This window comes from Prionailurus bengalensis, chromosome B3, assembly GCF_016509475.1.
Source record: "Prionailurus bengalensis isolate Pbe53 chromosome B3, Fcat_Pben_1.1_paternal_pri, whole genome shotgun sequence".
In the NCBI taxonomy this organism is placed as follows: domain Eukaryota; kingdom Metazoa; phylum Chordata; class Mammalia; order Carnivora; family Felidae; genus Prionailurus; species Prionailurus bengalensis.
The window spans coordinates 80,867,836-80,891,899 of record NC_057355.1 but is presented as its reverse complement, the minus strand read 5'-3'; the positions used below and the strand labels follow the sequence as shown (position 1 = coordinate 80,891,899).

At 36.7% G+C, this 24,064-nt stretch overlaps 1 protein-coding gene and 1 pseudogene across 2 annotated transcripts in view; one reads left to right on the top strand and one right to left on the bottom strand.

Moving 5' to 3' along the window:
* SCFD1 (sec1 family domain containing 1) overlaps positions 1-24,064 on the bottom strand; it is a 117,273-nt gene that overhangs the window by 67,018 nt on the left and 26,191 nt on the right. For both annotated transcript variants that reach the window (XM_043554315.1, XM_043554316.1), the window contains exons 11-14: positions 6,542-6,681; positions 2,893-2,983; positions 2,249-2,322; positions 1,497-1,578 (exon numbers count right to left, since the gene is read on the bottom strand). In XM_043554315.1, the coding sequence (XP_043410250.1) occupies positions 1,497-1,578; positions 2,249-2,322; positions 2,893-2,983; positions 6,542-6,681 (387 nt within the window). The remainder of the gene's footprint in view (positions 1-1,496; positions 1,579-2,248; positions 2,323-2,892; positions 2,984-6,541; positions 6,682-24,064) is intronic.
* Positions 15,749-17,206, top strand: LOC122467731 (annotated as a pseudogene).

Genomic DNA, 24,064 nt, shown 5'->3' with positions numbered 1-24,064 from the left:
AGTATAATAAATTAGTTACTTTGGGTTACACAACTCCGTTTGGTAATTTTATTGGTTTTACAGCTATGAGAACTAAGGTCACAAAGTAAAATGTAAGAATCAATAAACTTTACTAATGAAAAAATAAACAAACAAAAACTAAAGTCAAAGTAAATCCACAGAAGGGTTTAAATCTTAAAGACCACACAGGACTATTAACAACTGTTGTAACTTCTTAGAATTTATTTTTACTTGTCCACTTACTTGCGCTTAGCACCTAGCAACACTGCTTGGCACAAAGCAAGTACTCAAAAAATATTAGTTTAATGGATCATAAGATCCTTAGTACAAAATTACAGGTTAACAGATATAAACCAGAACTTATATTTTGTTTCGATGCAATAAACTTTTTACATTAGATTCAGTCTTCACCTTGTAAGCCAAGCCTTTTCTCTCCTACTGAAGGATATTCTCAATATAGCTCTCTGTTGTATTTCACCTGATGATATATATTATCTCCACAGGAGACAATGACCTCAGGCAAACAGATCTGTGCAGTCTTTACCCATTTTACAGAGATGCTAAATATGGAAGGGAAAATATCAGTAGAGTCATCTATAAACTGAACAATTATGTTTCTATCCCTGTAGGTACATGAAAATCGCCAGTACCAATATTGAGATGTGGAACAAAAGAAATTATGCAGGTTTAAATTCCATGATGCACAATGTCCATTATCTATCTATATTAGTTCCTTCCTATCTCTATGACTTTTTAAATCACTAATAAAGAAAAATGTTTAAGTCCCTTTCCCATAAATTCAAGGTGTTATCAATATCTTTGAAAAGCAATAAACATATTTAGCTATTTTACACTGCTTTTTCAAATATATCATATCAGACGGAAAGCAAGGGTCAGTAATAACCACGTCCTAGTGTATGGCCAATTTGTCACTGAAATTCAGCTACATGTCCAGAGAATAAGGGACAGCAGAATACTGAAGGACTGATATGGGGTAATCATGAACAAAGTAATGAGATAAAAGAACTATGATAACAACATATAGAAGATACAAACCATTTATCTCAAAATCACAGTACAACAGGAGACAGTAAGAACTCTTAATAATAAAATACTCATCTAAGACTAAAAGTTAATGGATATTTTAGATAGTACTATAGTAAGAAGGGTGTCTAAATCTCTATTACTGACAGACACAGGTCTACTGTTAACAAAGTGTAGAGGTAGTACTGAAGCAATATTGAGACAACATAATACAAATATCACAGATGTAACTTTCATATACTAAACGTGTGACCTTGGCAAATCACTAATCTTTCTGGATTCTTAAGCTTCCTCATTTGCAAAAAATGAAGGCACTAATGTTGCCTTTGATAATTTTATCTCATATTATTACAGTGAGGCCTCAATGAGATAATGAATATGAAACCATCTTAAAAAGTATAAAACTCTACATAAATAGAACACATAAATATTGGGGAGTAGGTTAAATTTACCTTTATATGTTCTAAAACAGCAGTGGCAACATTTGTATGGAGATCAATAAGTCTTTTTTTTTCAAGGAGTTCTGGCAAAGAACTACAAATACCAAAAAATTAAAAATTAACCATTCAATTTTCTAAGAAAATGACATAGATCTTAATAAAATACACACCTGGGTGTTTCCTCTGAGGAAACAAGTAGTGATAAAATGACAAATTAAACTGATATCAACCAAAGTTAATCTCTAGGCTTTAACACATAACAATATTCACTACTTTAATACAAGTAAAATACTTCTTAAAGTAATCTCCCTCCCAAACATCATTATTCCACCATTTCACTTTCTGATTCCAAAATCTGGAGGTTTAGAGTAAAATCAGATTAATGGAAATATGATTTTACATATACATTTAAAACACATTTCTTCTCTCCTTGATGGTTTCAAGTACCAGAAAGAACATGCTTAACCTTTAGTTAACATAATAACAGCAGCAATGGTAAAATAGTAAGTTGTATTATTTTATCACCAATACTATCTTCCTAGTAAAATTATCCCCATTATACAATTCTAACTAGTGAAAGAAGCAAATGATCTGCTATATAAAAGGAACTTAAATCAGCTTAAAGAGACAATTTAGTTTTTTAAATTTAAAGGTCTATGCCATTACCTACTGTTTCCTATTATTAAAAATATTAGCCAAACTTTTAGCCTTCAAGATAAATCTTATCAACAGACAGACTTAAAGGTCGTATATTGCCTACTTACCTAACAGCTGATGTTAGCTTAGCAGTATTGTCAGAAAGCATACTTATGGCTCCTTCATCTTCCCCCTCTAGTCCCTGAGAAGGAAAAAAAAAAAGATCCCAGAAACATAAAAATCAATATATTCCTCAGATTACGGATCAACACTAAGATCTGAGGCACCCAGAGTGACGATTCTTCTCCTCTAAGGAACAAACAGCCATCTCTAATAGTTACATTAGAGTTCTAGGTACCACCAGTCTAATATAAATGGTGGGATGACCACCGAGCAGCACCGAGTATTTTCAGATAAGGAAATAGGCGCAGAAGCTTGGCACTGGTCACACAGTAATAAACAGTATGGCCACATGCTGAGTGTATCACAGTACAGTTAGAGTGTGCAGCGTTGGAACACAGACCTCTAACATGAAGCCACATTATATATTTTTTCAGATTATAAATACAGATCATTCTTTGAAAAAATTTTGCTCTTCTCAGTATTTACATTTCTTTTTTAAGAGATAATTTATGTAAATTGACAATACTTTTTTTGTTATTAAAACAATGAATGGCTCAAATTTTCATAAGGAACAAAAAAATTAACCTCTTCCTCCCTCCAGATGTCCTTCTACTTTTGTATAATTCTAAGACAGCAAACAGAATCTTACCATAATGCTTTTAAGTCGTTTAACCTCATCTTCCTGTGCTCGGTAAGATTCTAGTTCTTGCTGAACTGATTCTGCAACTTCTGGGAATGGACTGAAACAGTAATGAACAAGATGAACTATGATTATGACATTAAAATATTCCTTTTTGTATGAATTCTGAAATATATACCATGAGGATTTATTTTTATTTTAAATGTACCTATTTGGATTTGAATATTTTTTATATATAACATAGGCAGAAAACACTTAGCATAAATCCAACTATATATCCTTCTAGTATCTATATTATAAATACTATTTCTTTAAAATGCATATCATAATACTTCTACATTTAAGGACATTTAAATTTTTTTCTATTATTTTCATTAGCCATATCATATTTTTCTTCACCTATATGCTGTTAGGAAAAAAAGTAAAATATTTAAGTGACTGAAAAACAAAGAAGAGGAGTCATGGTATACCAAACATCAATTAAATATTACTAACCAAATTAACACAGATTATCAAAGGGTTCATATAACTACAAACATGGCATTTAAAAAATATTATATGCAGGTAATTGTGAAAAAAGGTCTTTTAATTCTGTAAGCTTAATATCTTAGAACACTGTTAGTAAAAACAGAATACAGGCCACAGTTTTGCTGTTCTAATGTGTGATGTCTTCTTCCAGGCAAATGAGGTTTAGCAGTAATATCCGTAGACTTAGGACACAAGTGATCTGCAATCATTGAGCAGCTTTGGTTGGAACAGTTTCACGTGACACTAATCTTGAATAATTCTAAACGAACGTGTGGTTGACCATGAAATAGTCCCTAATGTAAATAATTTTCATCTACAGCTTTAGCAGAGGCCAGAAGCTTTGCTTCCTTCAAAAAAGAAAAGACAATGAATAGCAATAAAACAAAAGCACTTTGCCCTGACACCTGGTAACACTCCATTCACAATCAGCACATTTCACCCAATGGAGACTGAGAGAAATGGCAGAAGTCCCTGAAAGGATTTTGAGGAAAACAGTCCAGTTTTACATGACAACTGTAGGCATAAACCTCAGCTTCAGCAGACTATGCTGGCAGAATATAGCACTGAGCATGTTTAAATGTGCTGGCTGAATTAGATAATTCTGAAATCTCCAGTATCTCCTAGTCTTAGGACTAACAAACAATAACTGCTTACATTTACAGAGTGCTCACTCTATGCCAAACACAATGCTAAAAATCTGTCTCAATTTCTCATCTAATCTAACCACGGTCTTGGTGAGGTACATACTATTAATAATTAAGACCAGGACCTTTGGGATCTGCCAGGACTGGCCTTTATTCTTGTTTTTACCAATGATAACTAGATGACTCTGGGCAAGTTACTTCTTTATATTTTTCACTTTGTCTTCATAACAACCCTCTGAAATAGGGCAATAGATTCGTAGAATTATCATCCCTACATTTTACTGATGAGGAAAATGAAGCTCAGAAAGATTTAAGTTACTTCTTTTATTCTACACCATCTCCCAGTATCTTTGCACATACATTACTATTACTGTATTTCTCTAATATTGTAGTACAATCTTTAGAGTGAGAGTTATTCAGGGCTACAATTACTTACAAAGAATTAAATATCTTACTATTCAACTGACTTCTTAGATTGTTCCTAAATATATAGTCTAAAGAAAATAGTCAAATCTTCCATATTTGAATAAAGACATTTTTTTCTTAAGCTTTTTTCTATTAGAAAATGTGAATCTTTTTTTAAAGTTTATTTATTTATTTTGAGAGAGAGAGTGAGATACAGCGTGGAAATGGCAGAGAGAGGGAGAGAAAGAATCCCAAGCAGGCTCCAAGCTGTCAGCAAAGAGCTGACACGGGGCTCTATCTCACGAACTGTGAGATCATGACCTGAGCAGAAATCAGGAGTCAGATGCTCAACTGACTGAGCCACCCAGTCGCCCCCCCAAAAGTGTGAATCTTCAAGTTAACTTTGCAATACTCTGCATACTCTATAAATAACGTAAATGTAATTTCTTTTTTTTTTAATTTTTTTTCAACATTTATTTATTTTGGGGACAGAGAGAGACAGAGCATGAACGGGGGAGGGGCAGAGAGAGAGGGAGACACAGAATCGGAAACAGGCTCCAGGCTCTGAGCCATCAGCCCAGAGCCCGACGCGGGGCTCGAACTCACGGACCGCGAGATCGTGACCTGGCTGAAGTCGGCCGCTTAACCGACTGCGCCACCCAGGCGCCCCCGTAAATGTAATTTCTTGTTCTTTGCCACTATGGAAAAAAATACAGACTATGGAATTCTAAAGAGAAGAAAATCATTTAAAATCAATTATAATAGTATTATGCTAAGTGAAATAAGTCAGTCAGAGAAAGACAGATACCATATGTTTTCACTCATATGTGGATCTTAAGAAACTTAACAGGAGACCATGGGGGAGGTGAAGAGGGAAAAAAAGTTATAAACAGAGAGGGAGGGAGGCAAACCATAAGAGACTCATAAATACACAGAACAAACTGAGGGTTGAGAGGGTTGGGGGAGTGGGGAAAGTGGGTGATGGGCAATGAGGAAGGCACTTGTTGGGATGAGCACTGGGTGTTGTATGGAAGGAAGGCCATTTGGCAATAAATTATATTAAAAAATAAAAAATAAAAAATAAAAATGAATAAAATCAATCATATTAGTACCTAAACTGCCACAGCAGAAAGAGGAAAACCGTGACTTTTCTTTGCACAGAAAATAAAACTCCTTGTTATAAGCAATGTGACTTTCCAGTGTTAAAAAAAAAAAAAAAAAGTTATAAATAGATAAAGCACACAAAAAATCCAGCTGATTGAATCAATCCTATTATTTTACTTCTCTTTAAACATAAATGAGGCCAAAAGGAATAGCCATATCACGAACATGGACACATATATAGGTACAGTAATGCTTGAAATACTCAAAATAATAGTAATAATAAATAACATTATACTTCTGTAATTGTTGATGAGCAGCATTCTTTTTCTCAGAGAAAAAGGATATTTTTGGTTTGTTTGTTTAGAATGACTTCCCTAGCCATAAGGACCACTAGATAACTTTTATAACAATTAATGAGGCCATTAAATACCCTAAACTTTAAAGGGACATAGCAACACATGGGATCTATATATCTGCCTACAATAAATCACAAAGCAAATTATTATTTCTAATGTGCTTTAAACAAATCTGATTTTCAGGCTTAGCTATTCTCTCTCCACAGTTATCTAAAACTGTGTTTGTATGAAGGCAGATACGGAACAAAGAGGGAAAATTACACTTCAATGTTTTCCTGTCACAAAAACCTATCTTAATGAAAGACAGAAATGGTCTTGTAGAGGGTCAATGGATAGCAACACAATTTAAAAAAACTACCTATAAAATCTACCAAATCATAGAGTATGGTTTTAATGAACAGGCAAGGGGCCCCTAAAAAACAACCAACAAAAAACAACATAGGAATCAGGAAGAAATCAAGCAATAAAGACATCTCTACAGACTATTTAGTTATGGCTACCTCTTGTGTAGATGAACCACTATTATCTTTTTTATTTTTTTAATCAAATTCATTGTCATATGACATCTTTATTTCTTTTTAAGGGGTGAATCTTTCACTTACTGATACTTTTCTTACTTACCTTCCTTTATGTTTCTGCCAAAATTTATCAACTGGAGTTAAATCATAAGACTTCTTGTTTTTTCTCTTTGGTCGAGCACCAGCTGGAGAATTTTCTACTCCTGAAGATTCTTCCAAATTAACTCTGTTTAAATGGAAATCCTAGGAAAAAAGTGATCTTTTTTTAAGTAACAATTTAAGAACCATAACATTTCCTACAACGAGGAACATAATCAACAGATTCTTGCTGTCTTTTCTAATATTTCTAATAAGGACAAAATATACATCTGAAATTTAAAGACCTCTTTCTAATGTTTTGTTACACAAAATATACTTTCAAATGTTTATGTATTTTAATTAAAATAGTAGATGCAAATGATTAAAACTTAAAAAATTATATAAAAATCATGTTAAGGTTGTGTATCCTCCTAGAAAAATATTTTTGCATATGGCAGCATAGACATATCCTTTTAATTTTAAAGAGTTAGATTACATTATGCATATTTTGTACCTTGCTTTTCTCACTTAACAAAGTATTTTATTTTTTTTTAAATAACATATTCTTTTTTTTAAGTTTATTTACTTTGAAAGAGACAGCGTGTGTGAGCACACATGGGGGAAGGGCAGAGAGAGGGGGAGAAAGAGAATCCCAAGCAGGCTTTGTGCTGCCAACATACAGCCCAACATGGGACTCAGTCTCATGAGCTGTGAGTTAATAATCTGAGCCGAAATCAAGTGTCAGATGCTTAACCAACTGAGCCACCCATGCGCCCCAATAATGTATTTTAGAGTTTTTTCTCTACCTCTGTATTTACATCTACCTCATCTTTATCATGGTTGTATAGGAGTCCAACATTTGGACATAATCCATTTATTTAAACAGGCCTCCTAATGCCTGTTTCTAGTAACAAACATAGTCTTAAATTTAATTTTTAAACTTTTAAAAAGTGAGTATTTTTTCTATCCTTTCCCTTCCTTCTTGCATTAGACCCAGGGAATTCCTTCGTGTAATAACAGTATTTTATGGTTCAGCTCTACTCTGAAGAATAGTGAGCCAAAGACAAAATATGGCCATCAGTAAATGAGTAAATGAATGACGAGCAAAAAAAGAAATTATGTGGAGAAATTATCTAATATGACTACATTATCATCTTAGTTCTAAGATAGAAGGGTTTTTTTTTTTTAATATTTATTTTTGAGAGAGAGAGAGAGAGAGAGCGAGAGAGAGAGCGCACCAGCAGGGGAGGGGCAGAGATAGAGAGAGCGAGAGAGATACAGAATCCAAAGCAGGCTCCAGGCTCTGGGCTGTTAGCACAGAGCCCGACATGGGGCTTGAACCTGGGAACTGTGAGATCGTGACCTGAGCCCAAGTCAGATGCTTAACCGCTGAACTACCCAGGCACCCCTAGAAGTTTTTAATTAATAATTAAACTTCTAGGTCCTAGCAGATTAAATACTGATTGTAACTTAATCTCCTCTTTTATTATTTTTCTAAATTTAAATCCAAGTTAGGTAACAGTGTAATAATGATTTTAAGAGTAGAATTTAGTGATTCATCACTTACATACAGCACCCAGTGTTCATCCCAAGTGCGCTCCTTAACGCCCATCACCCATTTGGCCCATCCCCCCACCCGAACACCCCTCTAGAAACCTTCAGATGGTTCTCTGTATTTAAGAGTCTCTTATGGTTTGTCTCCCTCTGTTTTTGTATTATTTTTGCTTCTCTTTCCTTATGTTCGTCTGTTTTGCATCTTAAATTCCACGTATGAGTGAAATCATGTTTGTCTCTCTGTGACTGACTTCTTTCACTGAGCATAATACACTCTAGTTCCATCCATGTTGCTGCAAATGGCAAGATTTCATTCTTTTTGACTGCTGAGTAATATTCCATTGTGTGTGTGTATGTGTGTATAATTTGGCTATTGTCAATAGTGCTGCTATAAACATCGTGATGCATGTGCCCCTTTGAATTGGCATTTTTGCATCCTTTGGATAAATACCTAGTAGTGCAACAACTGCCAGGTCATAGGGTGGTTCTATTTTTAATTTTTAGGGGAATCTCCATACTGTTTTCTAGAGTGGCTGCAACAGTTAGCATTCCCACCAGCAGTACGAAAGGGTCCCCCTTTCTCCTCACCTTCACCAACATCTGTTGCTTCCTGAGTTGTTAATTTTAGTCATTCTAACTTAATTTCCTCTTGATAAAAGTAGGTCAAGTCTAGTCTAGTACATTAGACCATACCCTGCAACTGTGTTTTGAGAAATAACATAATAATGGCAAGAACACTTCCATTGTTTGCATTAACAGCCAGGCAAATAAGAAAAATTTTGGTCTTCAAAATTGGGAAATTAGAACATTCTGTGCTGTACTTAGTCATATTAAAGAAACTGAATATTTATACACAAATACAAGACAACAGAATTAGTTTTAACAGGCAGAGTCGAAACTGTTCCCTCTGATATTCATACTTTCTTGACTTAGAAGACTGGACAATGGTGTCCCCAATCACGGGTTATAAATAAATAACATTGAGAAGTGCTAAAAACATGGGTAAGTCTTCAGCAGTATTGGTTTCCTTTTACAAGTTAAAGTAGACCAGTAGACCCAAACAGAGCTAATGTTAACAAAATTACATTTTGATGAAATAGGTGACACCCATTTATGCAGAGCTAAGATTTATATTCACATGAGAAAACAGCATAGTAAAATAAAAGTAACTTTTATTTTGTCAAAGAATCGAGACAAATCTAATCAAGTGTCTAGATCATTTTACAGAAAATACTGGGGATAGAGAACCATGTCAAATTGCGTCCCACAAGAATACAATCAACCAAACACAGAAATGTAGGAAATTCTTTAGAAAACAATTCCTATTCCTTCAACCAAAAAACGGCAATAAAAAAGGAATGGAAACAGAGGAATTACTATAAATTGAGAAACTTAAAGATATATCAACCAATGCAATGTACAGATACTGTTTGGATCCCTGTTTGAACAAACCAATTGTAAAGATGCGTCTTTGAAACAATTAGGAAATGCTGAATACAGAGATAATATGAGATACTACCAAAGAATAATTGTTAATTTTGTTAGGTATGATAATAAAATTATGGTCCTTCTTTAAAGATAAATGCTGTAGTATGTACGCATAGATCATATAATGCCTGAGATAAGATGCATATTGCCTGGGAAACTGAGTGATACAAATGGAGGTTCATTATAGCACTCTGTAACTTTGTCTTTTTATATGAAATATTGCCTAAAAAAATCTTAAAATTTTATCCATAACAATGAATACAACCTGCAAATTTTTGCCCCTTGCCACAGTGATTGTGAAAGTACGTGTTGAGATGGGGCCTCATCACCCTTAATTTGGGAGTGATTATGAAAAATAAGAGTTTCTCCTTGCCCATCCACATAATATAGATATGTTATTTTAATACACGGAGGTTCAAGGGTTCTTTTATATTGAACAGCACTACCCAACATATCCTAATTCAGATGCCAAGGTATTCTGTACAGATTCAGCAATGTCAGTGACACTCTGATAAGCTAGTTCATTCTTATTAAAGCAAAATTCCTTATTACTCTAGGAATCATGGGCTAAAAAAGCCCCTACAGATACACTGCTGACTATATGCAGACATTTCCAATTTATTCGTTCTCTAAACTAGCAAAGAACTTGAGACGTAATGATTTAGAAACAGGATGTCCAATACAGTTGATACTGGTCACATGTGGCCACTGATTATCTGGAAAGTAACTAGTCAGAATTGAGATGTGATGTAAGTACAACATACACCAAATTTTTAAGACTTAATATATAAAGAGAATATAAAATAATTCGTTTTAAATTGATGTGTTAAAATGCCAATAATTTGATTTATAGAGTTATATAAAATATACTAAAATAAATTTCATCTGTTCCTTTTTATGTTTTTAATGTGGCTATGGGAAAATCTAAAATTACATCTGTAGTTCACACTTTATTTCTTTGAGAAAGCACTGTTTTAGAAACCCTGAACTTTGGTCAATGATAAAAGAAGGAAGAGAAAAGAAAAATATGTGAAGACATTAAGAAAAAAAGAAGGAAAAATCTAACTTGGAATACTTCTAAGAATCATTTAATTTAAAAAGAAAATCTCTATACAATGCTGCATCATAAACATAGATAAAAATCTCAAAATCCTACATACTAAGCAAGTGGGATATAAGGGGGAAAAATGGTAGCAACCTAATGCTAGATTAGTATATGGCAAGTAACATATACTCTTCTTTCCCTTAAATAAACATTTTTTAAGTTTATTTATTTATTTTGAGAGAGAAGAGAGAGCATGGGAGGGGCAGAGAGGGAGGGCTAGAGAAAGAATCCTAAGCAGGCTCCACGCTGATGGCACAGAGCTCAATGTGGGACCTGAATTCACCAACTGTGAGATCATAACCTGAGATGAAATCAAGACTTAGATGTTTGGGGTGCATCTGAGTGACTCAGTCAGTTAAGCATCTAACTCTTGGTTTTGGCTCAGGTCATGATCTCATTGTGAGATCAAGCCCCATGTTGAGTTCTGCACTGACAGCATGGAGGCTGCTTGGGATTCTCTCTCTCCCTCTGTCTCTGCCCCTCCCCTGCTAACACATGCGCTTTCTCTCTTTCAAAATAAATAAAGTCAGAGCACTAAAAAAAGAATGAGACGCTTAACCAACTAAGCCACCCAGGAGCCCCTCCCTTAAATAACATTTTAATTCAAGCTCAGAAATAGCAATGAATATGGAAATACAATGAAACAATACCATTTTAAAAAATGAATGAAGTCAAGGTTGTTTTCTTGGCTTTTATGTAGTCTACACACTTTTATTAGGAGCTTCCTATGAACAGCTTAGATTAAGGGAGTAGAAGTTTACATCATACTTGACTTTTAGGCAAATGCCTCAAACTAGTCCAATACAGTGTTGTCCAAGGGGTTTTGTGTTAATAAAGACTACAGGATCAACAGAGCATCAATCTTCAAAGCATAAAACTTTGAACTACACTTAGGATCCAATATACTGTAATCACACATCTTTAAAAAACAGGAGTGCTTTGAATTGAGGGGCCCAACATGGCAAAGTAGGGGGATCCATACGTCCTGTGTCTCTTAAACAAACAAGTGTAGAAGCCAAAGGACCTTGAACACCAGAGCCTGGGAGGAAAAGAGACTGAATCTACTAGGAAGAAAATGGGAAAGCTGGAAAAAAGATAGGTGGGTAATTGCGAACTGGGGGAGATAAAAAAGGCCGTGTGGACACGGAGGGGAGGAACCCTCTTCTGTGGAAAGACAAAGGGAAGAGAAAGAGTGGCTCGGGAAGTGCAGGACCAGAGCTGGACAGGAGAAAGACCTTGCACTGAGACTGAGAGGGATCTGATCTCTAACTGCAGGGCTTTCTTTGGACTGGGGCTGGCTCCCTGTTTGTGCACCTGGGGAGGAGGGGAGCCAGGCCTAGGTGCAGTTGTAGGTCAGAAGCTCAGTCCACAGCTGGCGAAAGTGGTTCCTCCCTGGAAGGCTGCATGATAGCACAGAACCTGCCTGCGTCCACTACCCCCAGGCGTGGTAGCTGGGCGGAGGGTGCAGACTGCAGGAGAATAAGGTGGCCGTTTCCCTGAAGTGCTGTGGGAAAAGACAAAGCCTGCCTGCGTCCGCCACCCCGGGGCTCACAGTGAGGGCAGCGGCTCTCAATCCTCAATAGGAGAAGTTGGTCCTCCCTGTAGTGTGGCAGCACAGACAAAGCCAGCCGGACCACGTAACGCCACATTGAGAGGCGCTTCCCCAGCGCCAGAGCTCATGGAGCAGGACTCTGAATCCTAGCCAAGCGCAGGGTCATGGGAGTTGGTGGAGCAAGAAGGACCGCCCCCGTCTGCACCCGCAGCACAGTGCAGATGACTCCAACGGAATCCACCAGGTCTGGCTCTGTGGAGAAGACACTGGGAGATCACCATTCCCACCCACCACTACTCCAAGGCAGGGCCTCAGGGATCACTCCCTTGGCCCATAATGGAGGTGGGTCCAGAAAACGCCAAACCATGCCCCCTCGTACTGGGTAACTGCACATCCACCAGAGTGGCACAGACCCTGTGGACAGCTACTACCTACAAGCACTGCAGCATTGACCCAGATTAACTCTAGGTCAGTTCTGGATATATAAATCTATTCTCCACCCTCCACCCCCCATTCCTCCTCCTTATCTCTTCCCTCCCCTAGGCTGGCTACTCTGGTTATTGGTCTGTCTCAACAGGCATATTTAATCCACTGTCTTGATACATGTTCTACACCTCCTTCTTTACACTCCTCTCTCTCTCTCTCTCTCTGGAATAATCAAGTCATATAGTTTCTCTGGGTAATTTGATTTTCATTTAGTTTTCCCCACCTCCTTCTTTATTTTCCTTTCTCTCTCTGGATTAAGCCTTTTAGTCTCTCTGCCTAATCAATGTTTATTTTTTCTCCCCGCCCCCCACCACCCCCCCTTCCCCCCACTTCTGTCATTTCTTTCTTTGTATATGCTCTTCCATCAGCACCGCCTCCACCCTCTTCTTTACTTGTAGTTGGTGTTTTTGGGTTTTTTGGTTTTAGTCTTTAGGTTTTTGTTTATTTGTTTGTGTAATTTGTGTGTTTGTGTGTTTTTGTCTCCTGTTTGTCTACCTGTTTTCCTTTACAGGGCTACTCCAAGGAACAAATCAAAGCACACCTCGTGGAGGGTACAAAATATTACTACGAGTAGGGTAATAAAATAACCAAAGTCACAAACACAGAGAGCAAGTAACAATCCCCCAAAAAACACGTCCTGAAGGGCCAGGCCCTGGACAGCATATGACCCTCCTTTAATACAGCAGTGCTCACAGGTGCAGAGCACACAAGCTTTTAAAACACGTAAGAGACAGAAAACTAGCCAAAATGATGAAACGGAAGAATTTTCCTCAAAAGAAACTCCAGGAAGTAGTGACAGCTAATGAATTGATCAAAACCAATTTAAGCAAGATAACAGAACAAGGATTTAGAATAATAGTCATAAAATTAATTGCTGGGCTTGAAAAAAGCATAGAGGACAGCAGAGAATCTATTGCTACAGAGATCAAGGGACTAAAAAATAGTCATGATGAATTAAAAAAAATGCTATGAGGTGCAAAATAAAATGGAGGCAGCCATAGCAGGTAGATCCAAAAGAGTAGCCGTAGACCTATCTACTGAAACTTGGCAGGCCAGAAAGGAATGGCAGGAAATCTTCAATGTGATGAACAGAAAAAATATGCAGCTGAGAGTCCTTTATCCAGCAAGTCTGTCATTTAGAATAAAAGGAGAGATAAAGGTCTTCCCAAACAAAAACTGAAGGAATTCATCACCACTAAATCAGCCCTATAAGAGATGCTAAGGGGGACTTTGTGAGTGAAATGCTGCAAGGACCACAAAGTACCAGAGACACTACTACAAGTATAAAAGCTTACAGATATCCCAATGACTCTAAAACCTATCTTTGTAAATGGACTAAATGCTCCAACCAAAAGATACAGGGTATCAGAATGGATAAAAAAACAAGACCCATCTATTTGCTGTCTACAAGAGACTCATTTTAGACCTGAGGACACCTTCAGATTGAAAGTGAGGGGATGGAGAACTATCTACCATGCTACTGGAAGTCAAATGAAAGCTGGAGTAGCCATACTTATATCAGACAAACTAGACTTTAAATTAAAGGCTGTAACAAGAGATGAGAAGGGTATTATATAATAATTACAGGGTCTATCCATCAGGAAGAGCTAACAATTATAAATGTCTATGCACCAAATATGGAAGCCACCAAATGTATAAAACAATCACAAACATAAGCAACCTTACTGATAAGAATGTGGTAATTGCAGGGGACTTTAATACTCCACTTACAACAATGCATAGATCATCTAGACACAGGATCAATAAAGAAACAAGAACCCTGAATGATATATTGGATCAGATGGACTTGACAGATATATTAGAACACTGCATCCCAAAGCAACAGAATATACTTTCTTCTCGAGTGCACATGGAACATTCTCCAAGATAGATCACATACTGGGTCACAAAATAGCCCTTCATAAGTATAAAAGAATTGAGATCATACCATGCACACTTTCAGACCACAATGCTATGAAACTTGAAATCAACCACAGGAAAAAGTCTGGAAAACCTCCAAAAAAGCATGGAGGTTAAAGAACACCCTACTAAAGAATGAATGGGTCAACCAGGCAATTAGAGAGGAAATCAAAAAATACATGGAAACAAATGAAAATGAAAATACATCAATTCAAACGCTTTGGGATGCAGCGAAGGCAGTCCTGAGAGGAAAATACATTGTAGTCCAAACCTATCTCAAGAAACAATAAAAATACCAAATACAAAATCTAATAGCACACCTAAAGGAAACAGAAGCAGAACAGCAAAGACACTCCAAACCCAGCAGAAGAAGAGAAATAGTAAAGATCAGAGCAGAAATAAATAATATAGAATCTAAAAAAATAGTACAGCAGATCAATGAAACCAAGAGTTAATTTTGAAAAAATAAATAAAATGGATAAACCTTCAGCCAGGCTTCTCAAAAAAGAAAAGGGAGAGGACCCAAATAGATAAAATCATGAATAAAATGGAATTATTGCAACCAATACCTCAGAAATACAAGCAATTATCAGGGAATACTATAAAAACTTATACGCCAACAAACTGGACAACCTGGAAGAAGCACCCACACACTTCCAAAACTCAGACAGGGAGAAATAGAAAACTTGAACAGACCCATAACCAGCGAAGAAATTCAATCAGTTATCAAAAATCTCCCAACAAATAAGAGTCTAGGACCAGATGGCTTCCCTGGGGAATTCTACCAGACATTTAAAGCAGAGATAAAACCTTTCCTTCTTAAGCTGTTCCAAAAAATAGAAAGGGAAGAAAAACTTCCAGACTCATTCTATGAAGCCAGCATTACTTTGATTCCCAACCCAGAGACCCAGCAAAAAAAGGGAACTACAGGCCAATATCCATGATGAATATGGATGCAAAAATTCTCAACAAGATACTAACAAATCTAATTCAACAGCATATAAAAAGAATTAATCACCATGATCAAGTGGGATTCATTCCTGGGCTGCAGGGCTGGTTCAATATTCGCAAATCAATGTGATACACCACATTAATAAAAGAAAAGAACCATATAATCCTGTCAACTGATGCAGAAAAGCATTTGACAAAATTCAGCATCCTTTCTTAATAAAAACCCTCGAGAGAGAGTTGAACTGTTTGGTCCCTCTCTGCCCACCATATGAAAACTTACATGGAGAAGGTCACAGATATGGCGGATGTTACGATGGGAAAACTGACAACCATACCTGCAGGTCTGATATGTGCATCTGTAAGTGTACATGCAGCCAAAGAAGAAGAATTGAAAAAGCAGCTAGTAAAACCAGAGCAGCTCCCCATATATACCACACCACCTATGCAGTCTAAATATGTCAAAGAGCAGCCTGGTCATTTACAAATAGGCTTTGCATCCATCTGCAAAACAACTGGTCATTATATTGGCTGGTGCAAGGGTGTTTATGTCTTTGTGAAAAATGGGATAATGGATACAGTACAATTTGGAAAAGATGCTTATGTCTATCTGAAGAATCCACCTAGAGATTTTCTTCCAAAAACTGGAGTGATTACAGTTTCAGGATTAGCAGGCTTGTTTTCAGGAAGAAAAGGTTCTAGGTTTAAGAAAATTGCTTATCCTCTGGGACTGGCCACTGTAGCAACTGTTTGCTACCCAGTTCAGTCAGTAATAACTGCCAAGGTAACTGGGAAAAAGGCATATACTACAAACCAGCAAATTTATGAAGCAGTTAAATCATTGTGCACAAAAAAAACAAAAAAGAATCACTCCCTAAACCTAAAGAAAAAACTAAGAAAACTCTGGTGAAATAGAAATATCCGCAAAAACTCACAACCTGAATCTTTGAGTGCTTTTGCCAACAGAACTCATCTTTGAAACAAAGACAAAATCAGAATCTACCTCAGGTGCTACACAGTTTATGCCTGACCCCAAGCTCATGGATCATGGGCAGTCCCATCCAGAAGACATAGATATGTACAGTACTAGAAGCTGAAATAGTTTGCATAGAGAACTACAAGATGTGTGAAGTTGAAAATAATGATGAAAAAATCATGTAAAGGGTAACTGATACATAGAATATAACCTAAACCAAGTTTTTCCCTTACATCTTCTAATGTAATGTACAGTTTGACTAATCACATAAGTGATTAAAACACAAACTGAATTCAATTCAAACAATATTAAATGACTGACGAAGAGGCAGAATTGGAAGTACTGGGATGCATTTAATGATTTTTAGCGGTGTTTATAAAAAAAACCAAAAATAGACTAAATATATAAACACTGATGAGACTAAAATCTGAGCAAATATGTATGTGGGCACAAAAATATTTATACAGATACACATACATATTTGCTTTACCTTTTTGAAATTAATGTCAGCTAAATTAGAATGTTGGGTAGAAGGATGTGTTCCCCACTTTTTCATTTCCCAGAGCTGAAATAAAATATCCATATTTTATGACAAAAAAAAAAATAAAAACCTTCAAGAAAGTTGGGATAGAAAGAACATACTTAAACACCATAAATCCATTTATGAAAAGCCCACAGCTAATATCATCCTCAATGGGGAAAACCTAAGAGCTTTCCCCCTGAGATCAGGAACACGACAGGGATGTCCACTCTCACCGCTGTTGTTTAACACAGTATTGGATGTTCTAGCATCAGCAATCAGACAACAAAAGGAAATCAAAGGCATCAAAATTGGCAAAGATGAAGTCAAGCTTTCGCTATTTGCAGATGACATGATACTATACACGGAAAACCCGACAGACCACCAAAAATCTGCTAGAACTGATACATGAATTCAGCAAAATCGCAGGATACAAAATTAATGTACAGAAATCAGTTGCATTCTTATACGCTAACAATGAAGCAAAAGGAAGACAAATAAAGAAACTGATCCCATTCACAATTGCACCAAGAAGCATAAAACACCTAGGAATAAACCTAACCAAAAGATGTAAAAGATCTGTATGCTGAAAACTATAGAAAGCTTATGAAGGAAAATGAAGAAGATACAAAGAAATGAAAAAACATTCCATGCTCATGGATTGGAAGAATAAATATTGTCAAAATATCAGTACTGCCCAAAGCAATCTACACATTCAATGCAATCCCAATCAAAATTGCACCAGCATTCTTCTCGAAGCTAGAACAAGCAATCCTAAAATTTGTATGGAACCACAGAAGACTCAGAATAGCCAAAGTAATAATTGAAGAAGACGGAAGTGGGAGGCATCACAATCCCAGACTTTAGCCTCTACTACAAAGCTGTCATCATCAAGACAGCATGGTATTGGCACAGAAACAGACACATAGACCAATGGAATAGAGACTCCAGAATTGGACCCACAAATGTAGGGCCAACTAACCTTTGACAAAGCAGGAAAGAGTATCCAATGGAAAAAAGACAGTCACTTTAACAAATGGTGCTGGCAGAATGGACAGCAACATGCAGAAGAATGAAACTAGACCACTTTCTTACACCATTCACAAAAACAAACTCAAAATGGATGAAGGACCTGAATGTGACACAGGAAAGCATCAAAACCTAGAGAAGAAAGCAGGAAAAAACCTCTCTGACCTCAGCCGCAGCAATTTCTTACTTGACACATCTCCAAAGGCAAGGGACTTAAAAGCAAAAATGAACTATTGGGACCTCAGGAAGGTAAAAAGCTGTACTGTAAAGGAAACAATCAACAGAACTAAAGGCAACCAACGGAATGGGAAAAGATATTTGCAAATGACATAGTGGACAAAGGGCTAGTATCCAAAATCTATAAAGAACTCACCAAACTCCACACCTGAAAAACAAATAATCCAGTGAAGAAATGGGCAGAAAACATAAATAGACACTTTTCTAAAGAAGGCACTCAGATGGCCAACAGGCACATGAAAAGATGTTCAACGTCACTCCTCATCAGGGAAATACAAATCAAAACCACACTGAGATATCACCTCATGCCAGTCAGAGTGTCTAAAATGAACAAATCAGGAGACTATAGATGCTGGCGAGGATGTCAAGAAATGGGAACCCTCTTGCACTGTTGGTGGGAATGCACACTGGTGCAGCCGCTCTGGAAAACAGTGTGGAGGTTCCTCAAAAAATTAAAAATAGATCTACCCGATGACCCAGCAATAGCACTGCTAGGAATTTACCCAAGGGATACAGGAGTGCTGATGCACAGGGGCCCTTGTACCCCAATGTTTATAGCACCACTTTCAACAAGAGCCAAATTATGGAAAGAGCCTAAATGTCCATCAACTGACAAATATAAAGAAGATATGGTTTATATATATACAATGGAATACTACTTGGCAATGAGAAAGAATGAAATATGGCCTTTTGTAGCAACATGGATAGAACTGGAGAGTGTTATGCAAAGTAAAATAAGTCATACAGAGAAAGACAGATATCATGTTTTCACTCTTATATGGATCCTGAGAAACTTAACCGAAGACCATGGCGGAGGGGAAAGGAAAAAAAAAGTTACAGAAAGGGAAGGAGGCAAACCATAAGAGACTCTTAAAAACTGAGAATCAACTGAGGGTTGATGGGGGGTGGGAGGGAGGGGAAAGTGGGTGATGGGCATTAAGGAGGGCACCTGTTGGGATGCCTGGGTGTTGTGTGGAAACCAATTTGACAATAAATTTCATATTAAAAAAATAAAAAATAAAAAAAAGTAAAAAATAATAAAAAAATAAAAATAAAAAAGGAGTGCTTCTAAAATGCTTTTCTAATAATCTTTTAAAAGTACTTATTTAGAAACCACTTCCTTTCTTCAATTGGAAAAATAACCCTTTACATATTAGTATAAATTGTGGTTTAATGTTTCAAATAATAAAAGTCAGTAGCAGAGGGCCAAAGACACAAAAGGGCACCTGAGATATGAAAAAACAAAGCCCAAGTAAAGAACAAGATACTAAGATGAAATAATGCCCATCCCCCTTTGCCCAATGGTAACTATTCATTGCAGATGAATAATCAAATCTACCCTTCCCACAACCAGGGTATAATAAAAAGGAATCATGACTAATTATTAATCGTGCTTCTTATATTCCAGTAAAAGGAAAGGGGCACTGTAAGGTTTTCACTAGAAGAGTGTATTTCCCATGGTAAATGACCACACTCTTTCTGGCACACAGGGAAGCTGTGTGAATTTTTCAGTTGTTTCCAAGGTCTAGATATATAAATACTATCAGTGTTCCAGATTTTCAGGCAAAGATTTTTAATATAAAAAGCAAGCTCCAATTTTAGAGTACCGTTCCTATCTAGAACTTTTACTCCATCTTGTGGAGGTAAAGGGAATAATTATTAAGAATGTTAAAAATTTCAAGGAAACCTCAAAAGCAGCAGTTTTAACTAAAAAAAAATGACATAATTTATGATATCACAGTTATAGTTTTTTCATATTTAGAAACTGCATTAAAATTAATGAACAGGAACTACCATATGATCCAGTAATTGGACAAATGGGTACTTAACCAAAGAATATGAAAACACTAATTCGAAAGGATATATGCAATGCTATGTTTACTGCAGCATTATTTACAATAGTCAAATTATGGAAAGAACCTGCTGTCCGCCAAAAGATGAACAGATAAAGAAGATATGGTATATACACACAACGGAGCATTATACAAACATAAAAAAACAATGAAATCTTGCATCTCCAACAATATGGATGGATCTAGGGAGCATAGTGTTAAGTGAAATATGTCAGAGAAAGAATGCATTCAAACACATATGATTTCACTTATCTGTGGAATTTAAGAAACAAAACAATGAACGAAGGAAATAAAAGAGACAAACCAAAGAAGAGACTCTGGACTATAGCGAACAAAGAGACGATAACCAGAACAGACGTTAGGTGAGGGGGGATGGGTTAAATAAGTGAAGGGGATTAAGGGTACACTTCTCTTAACAAGCAGTGAGTTATATACAGAATTGCTGAATCACTAGATTATACACCTGAAACCCTAACACTGTATGTTAACTGTACTGGAATTAAATTTTTTTTTTAATTAAAAAAATCTTAAATTAAAAAATAAAATTAATGAACAGGATTAAGTCAGTGTAACTTGTGTAGTTTATCTTAACCAATCTCTTTAAGGAAACTATTGTCGTAAGACCTAAATGATCTGATAATGCTGAGAAAAGACTGTTTAAAGGTAATATGGAATCTGAGAACCTAGCCTAAGAAAGTTAACTAGAGATGTGTTCTATTATTTGTAACAAAAACTAAAACCAACAATAACCCAAATGTCCACAGGAATCCATTACTCCAACCTCCATGCAATCAGGGGGTAACATCCGCTTTGTTTACCACATATCCCAGTGACTAGCATGGAACAGGCACTTACAAATATTTTTTTGAGGGACACCTGGGTCGCATGGTCGATTGAGCATCTGACTTTGGCTCAGCTCATGATCTCACCGTTCATAAGTTCAAGTCCCACATCAGGCTTTTTGCTGCGAGCAGAGAGCCCACTTCAGATCCTCTGTCCCCTCTCTCTGCCCCTCCTCTGCTCAGGCTCATGTTCTCTCTCAAAAATAAACATTTTTAAAAATATTTTTTTGAACTGAATTTTTACGGACACAAGATTGCCAACTTTTAATTGTGTGAATTGAAGATGAGAGCAAAACCAACCAACCAACCAAACAAACCCTCTACCATCTATTTTTAGCACCTTGTATTTTTAAAAGGATTATTTTAACTCCAAAGAACAGGAAATAAATATTACTGCATTATATATCTCACAAAAATACAAGGGTAATAAAAGGTAATGCACACACAAAAAAATTAATATTCACAGCCCTTTCTATTCTCATTTCACTCTACAACACTGAAAACCTCAAAGACCAGTATAAGCCTTATCTGGCTTGAGGAAAGCTCTGCTCTAAGTTATGTTTCCCAACTTTCTCTTCCAACAAAGGGGAATAAAAGCTTATTTCTTCACAGTGCAATTACTTGTACATATACCTTAACTCCTGTGCTCAAAGCATCAAGTACTTTCATTAGAAAAAATAGCAGTATCTTAATGCTCTATACAGCCTCCACATACAACCAGCAGGAATGAAGAGATGACTCCTAACCTATACCACCACTCTTAGCTCCCACCCAAAAGCCAGGAACCCACCAACCAAATCTAAGATAATCAAAACTATCTCATCATGCCCATCTCTGTATGGCTCCCTATACTACCTCCCTCAGATCCCATCTCTCACTTTTAACCAATTCCTGAAACCATTCTCTCATACCCTCTGGAACTCCTACTCATTCAACAGCCAAATCTCCTTTTCTGAACATCTACTCGAAACTTCCACTGTACTTTCTTGCTCTAACTGAACTCCAACTGGTTGGACCCAGGACTGACACAGGGGTCTTCCTTGCTACTCCCAGATTCTTCACTTGTCCTCTTCCCTAAAACAACTCTACCTCTGAAATTCCTGCTATTAGTCTATAACAAGAGTTCTCACTCAGAGGCAGTTTTGCACCTCTTCATAGTCTGGGTATGGCACTGTGTGTAGACATTTTGGTTGTCACAACTGAGAAAGTGCTACTGACATCTAGACGGTAAAGGCCAAGGATGCTGCTCAACATCCCACAATGCACAGGGCAGCCCTCCACAACAAAAAATTACTGGGTCCAAAATGTCAATGCCAAGGTTGAAAAATCCTGGTCTATACTCATCCTGACCATTAATGCCACCTACAGAGGCATTTTTCTCATTAAAAAATTTTAATTTATAATTTTATAAATTTTAATGTATAATATTTAATATAATTTTAAAAAATTATAATTTTTCTCATTTAAAAATTGTTTTTTACCTCACCCTTGCAGCAATCACCACTTTTCTCAATTCTGCTAAACAGCAAAAACTCTTTCAGTTTATCTCTATTCATTCTGTCTCTTCTTTCAATCTCTCTTAAACCTACTTCAGTGTTCTGCCCCTACACTATGGAAGCTGCTTTTACCACAGTTAGTAATAACCTTGATGTTGCCACACACATTGGTGACTTCTTAGTCCTGAGCATTTGTCTAAGTTGATTCCTGCCTCCTCCCTGAAAAGAGTGAATTCACTGCCTTCCAAAACACCACAAATCTAGTTCTCATCTCTCACTTCTGGTTGGTTCTTGCTACATTATACTGTTAGTTCCTATTCTTCACCTTGACCTCTAAATGTTGAAAAATGCCTCAGAGTTCAGTTCTTGGATTCTTCTATCTATATTCATCCCCTTAGTTATCTCCTTTTATCTCTTGGCTTTAAATCTATATATGGACTATTCCATAATTTATTTCTCTAGACCAGATGTTCTTCTTGAACTCCACACTCATACATTTATTTGATATCTACGCTTGAATACTTTAACAGGCATCTCACATTTAACATGTCTGAAACTGAACATCTGATCTTCGCCCCCAAAATTTCTCCTGCCATGTCTCTCCTATCTCAATAAATAACATCTATCCATTTGCAAAAGCAATACTCTGGACTTATCTTTGACTTCTTTCTTTCTCTTAGATCCCACATCCAATTCATCAGCAAATCCTATGCTCTACATTCCAAAGATTGTCATAACCCTTACCATTTCCATCCTGTTGTAGGCCATCATTACCTCTTGCTAAGATAACTGCAATAGCTTCCTACTGGTCTCTTGACTCTTCGTATGCCCCCCAAATAAAGTGTTTTCAACACAGCAGCTAGAGTGATACTCTTAAAATGTGTATCAGATGTCACCCTTTACTCAAAACTGCATGTGGCTCCCCATTTCCCTCAAATTGAAAGTCAATATCTCTACAATAGTCTATAATGTCCTATGCTACATGGTTTCCCATATCCTATTTAACTTCATCTCTTGCTATTTTCCCCCTGCCTTACTTTGCTCTGGTTATCTTGGCTACCTTGTTATCTTTTAAACATGCTAGGCATCATTCTGCCTAGAATGCTATTCTCCCATATAGATATTAATTCACTACCTTACCTCCTTTAGATCTTTCCCCAAATATTTTGTCAGAGAGTAGGCCCTCCAGTAGTTGCTGAATTCTTCTTCAGCCTCTTACATGACCTCCTAAAACTAGCTTCCATGTTCCTTTACTCAGGGTTTAATTCATTAGTCCCTTTGATTCTTCTTGCCCTCTACACTGAATCAGAATTGCCTACTATTACATCAACACTCATCCTAGAGTCTAAAACAACACAAGACCCCAGGAGGGGCACCTGGGTTGCTCAGTTGGTTAAGTGTCTGACTCTTGATCTCAGCTCAGGTCATGATCTCATGGTCCTAGAGATCAAGCTCTGTGTAGGGCTCTACACTGATAGTGCGAAGCCTGCTTGGGATTCCCTCTTCTTCTCTCCCTCAAAATAAATAAAAACTTTATTTAAA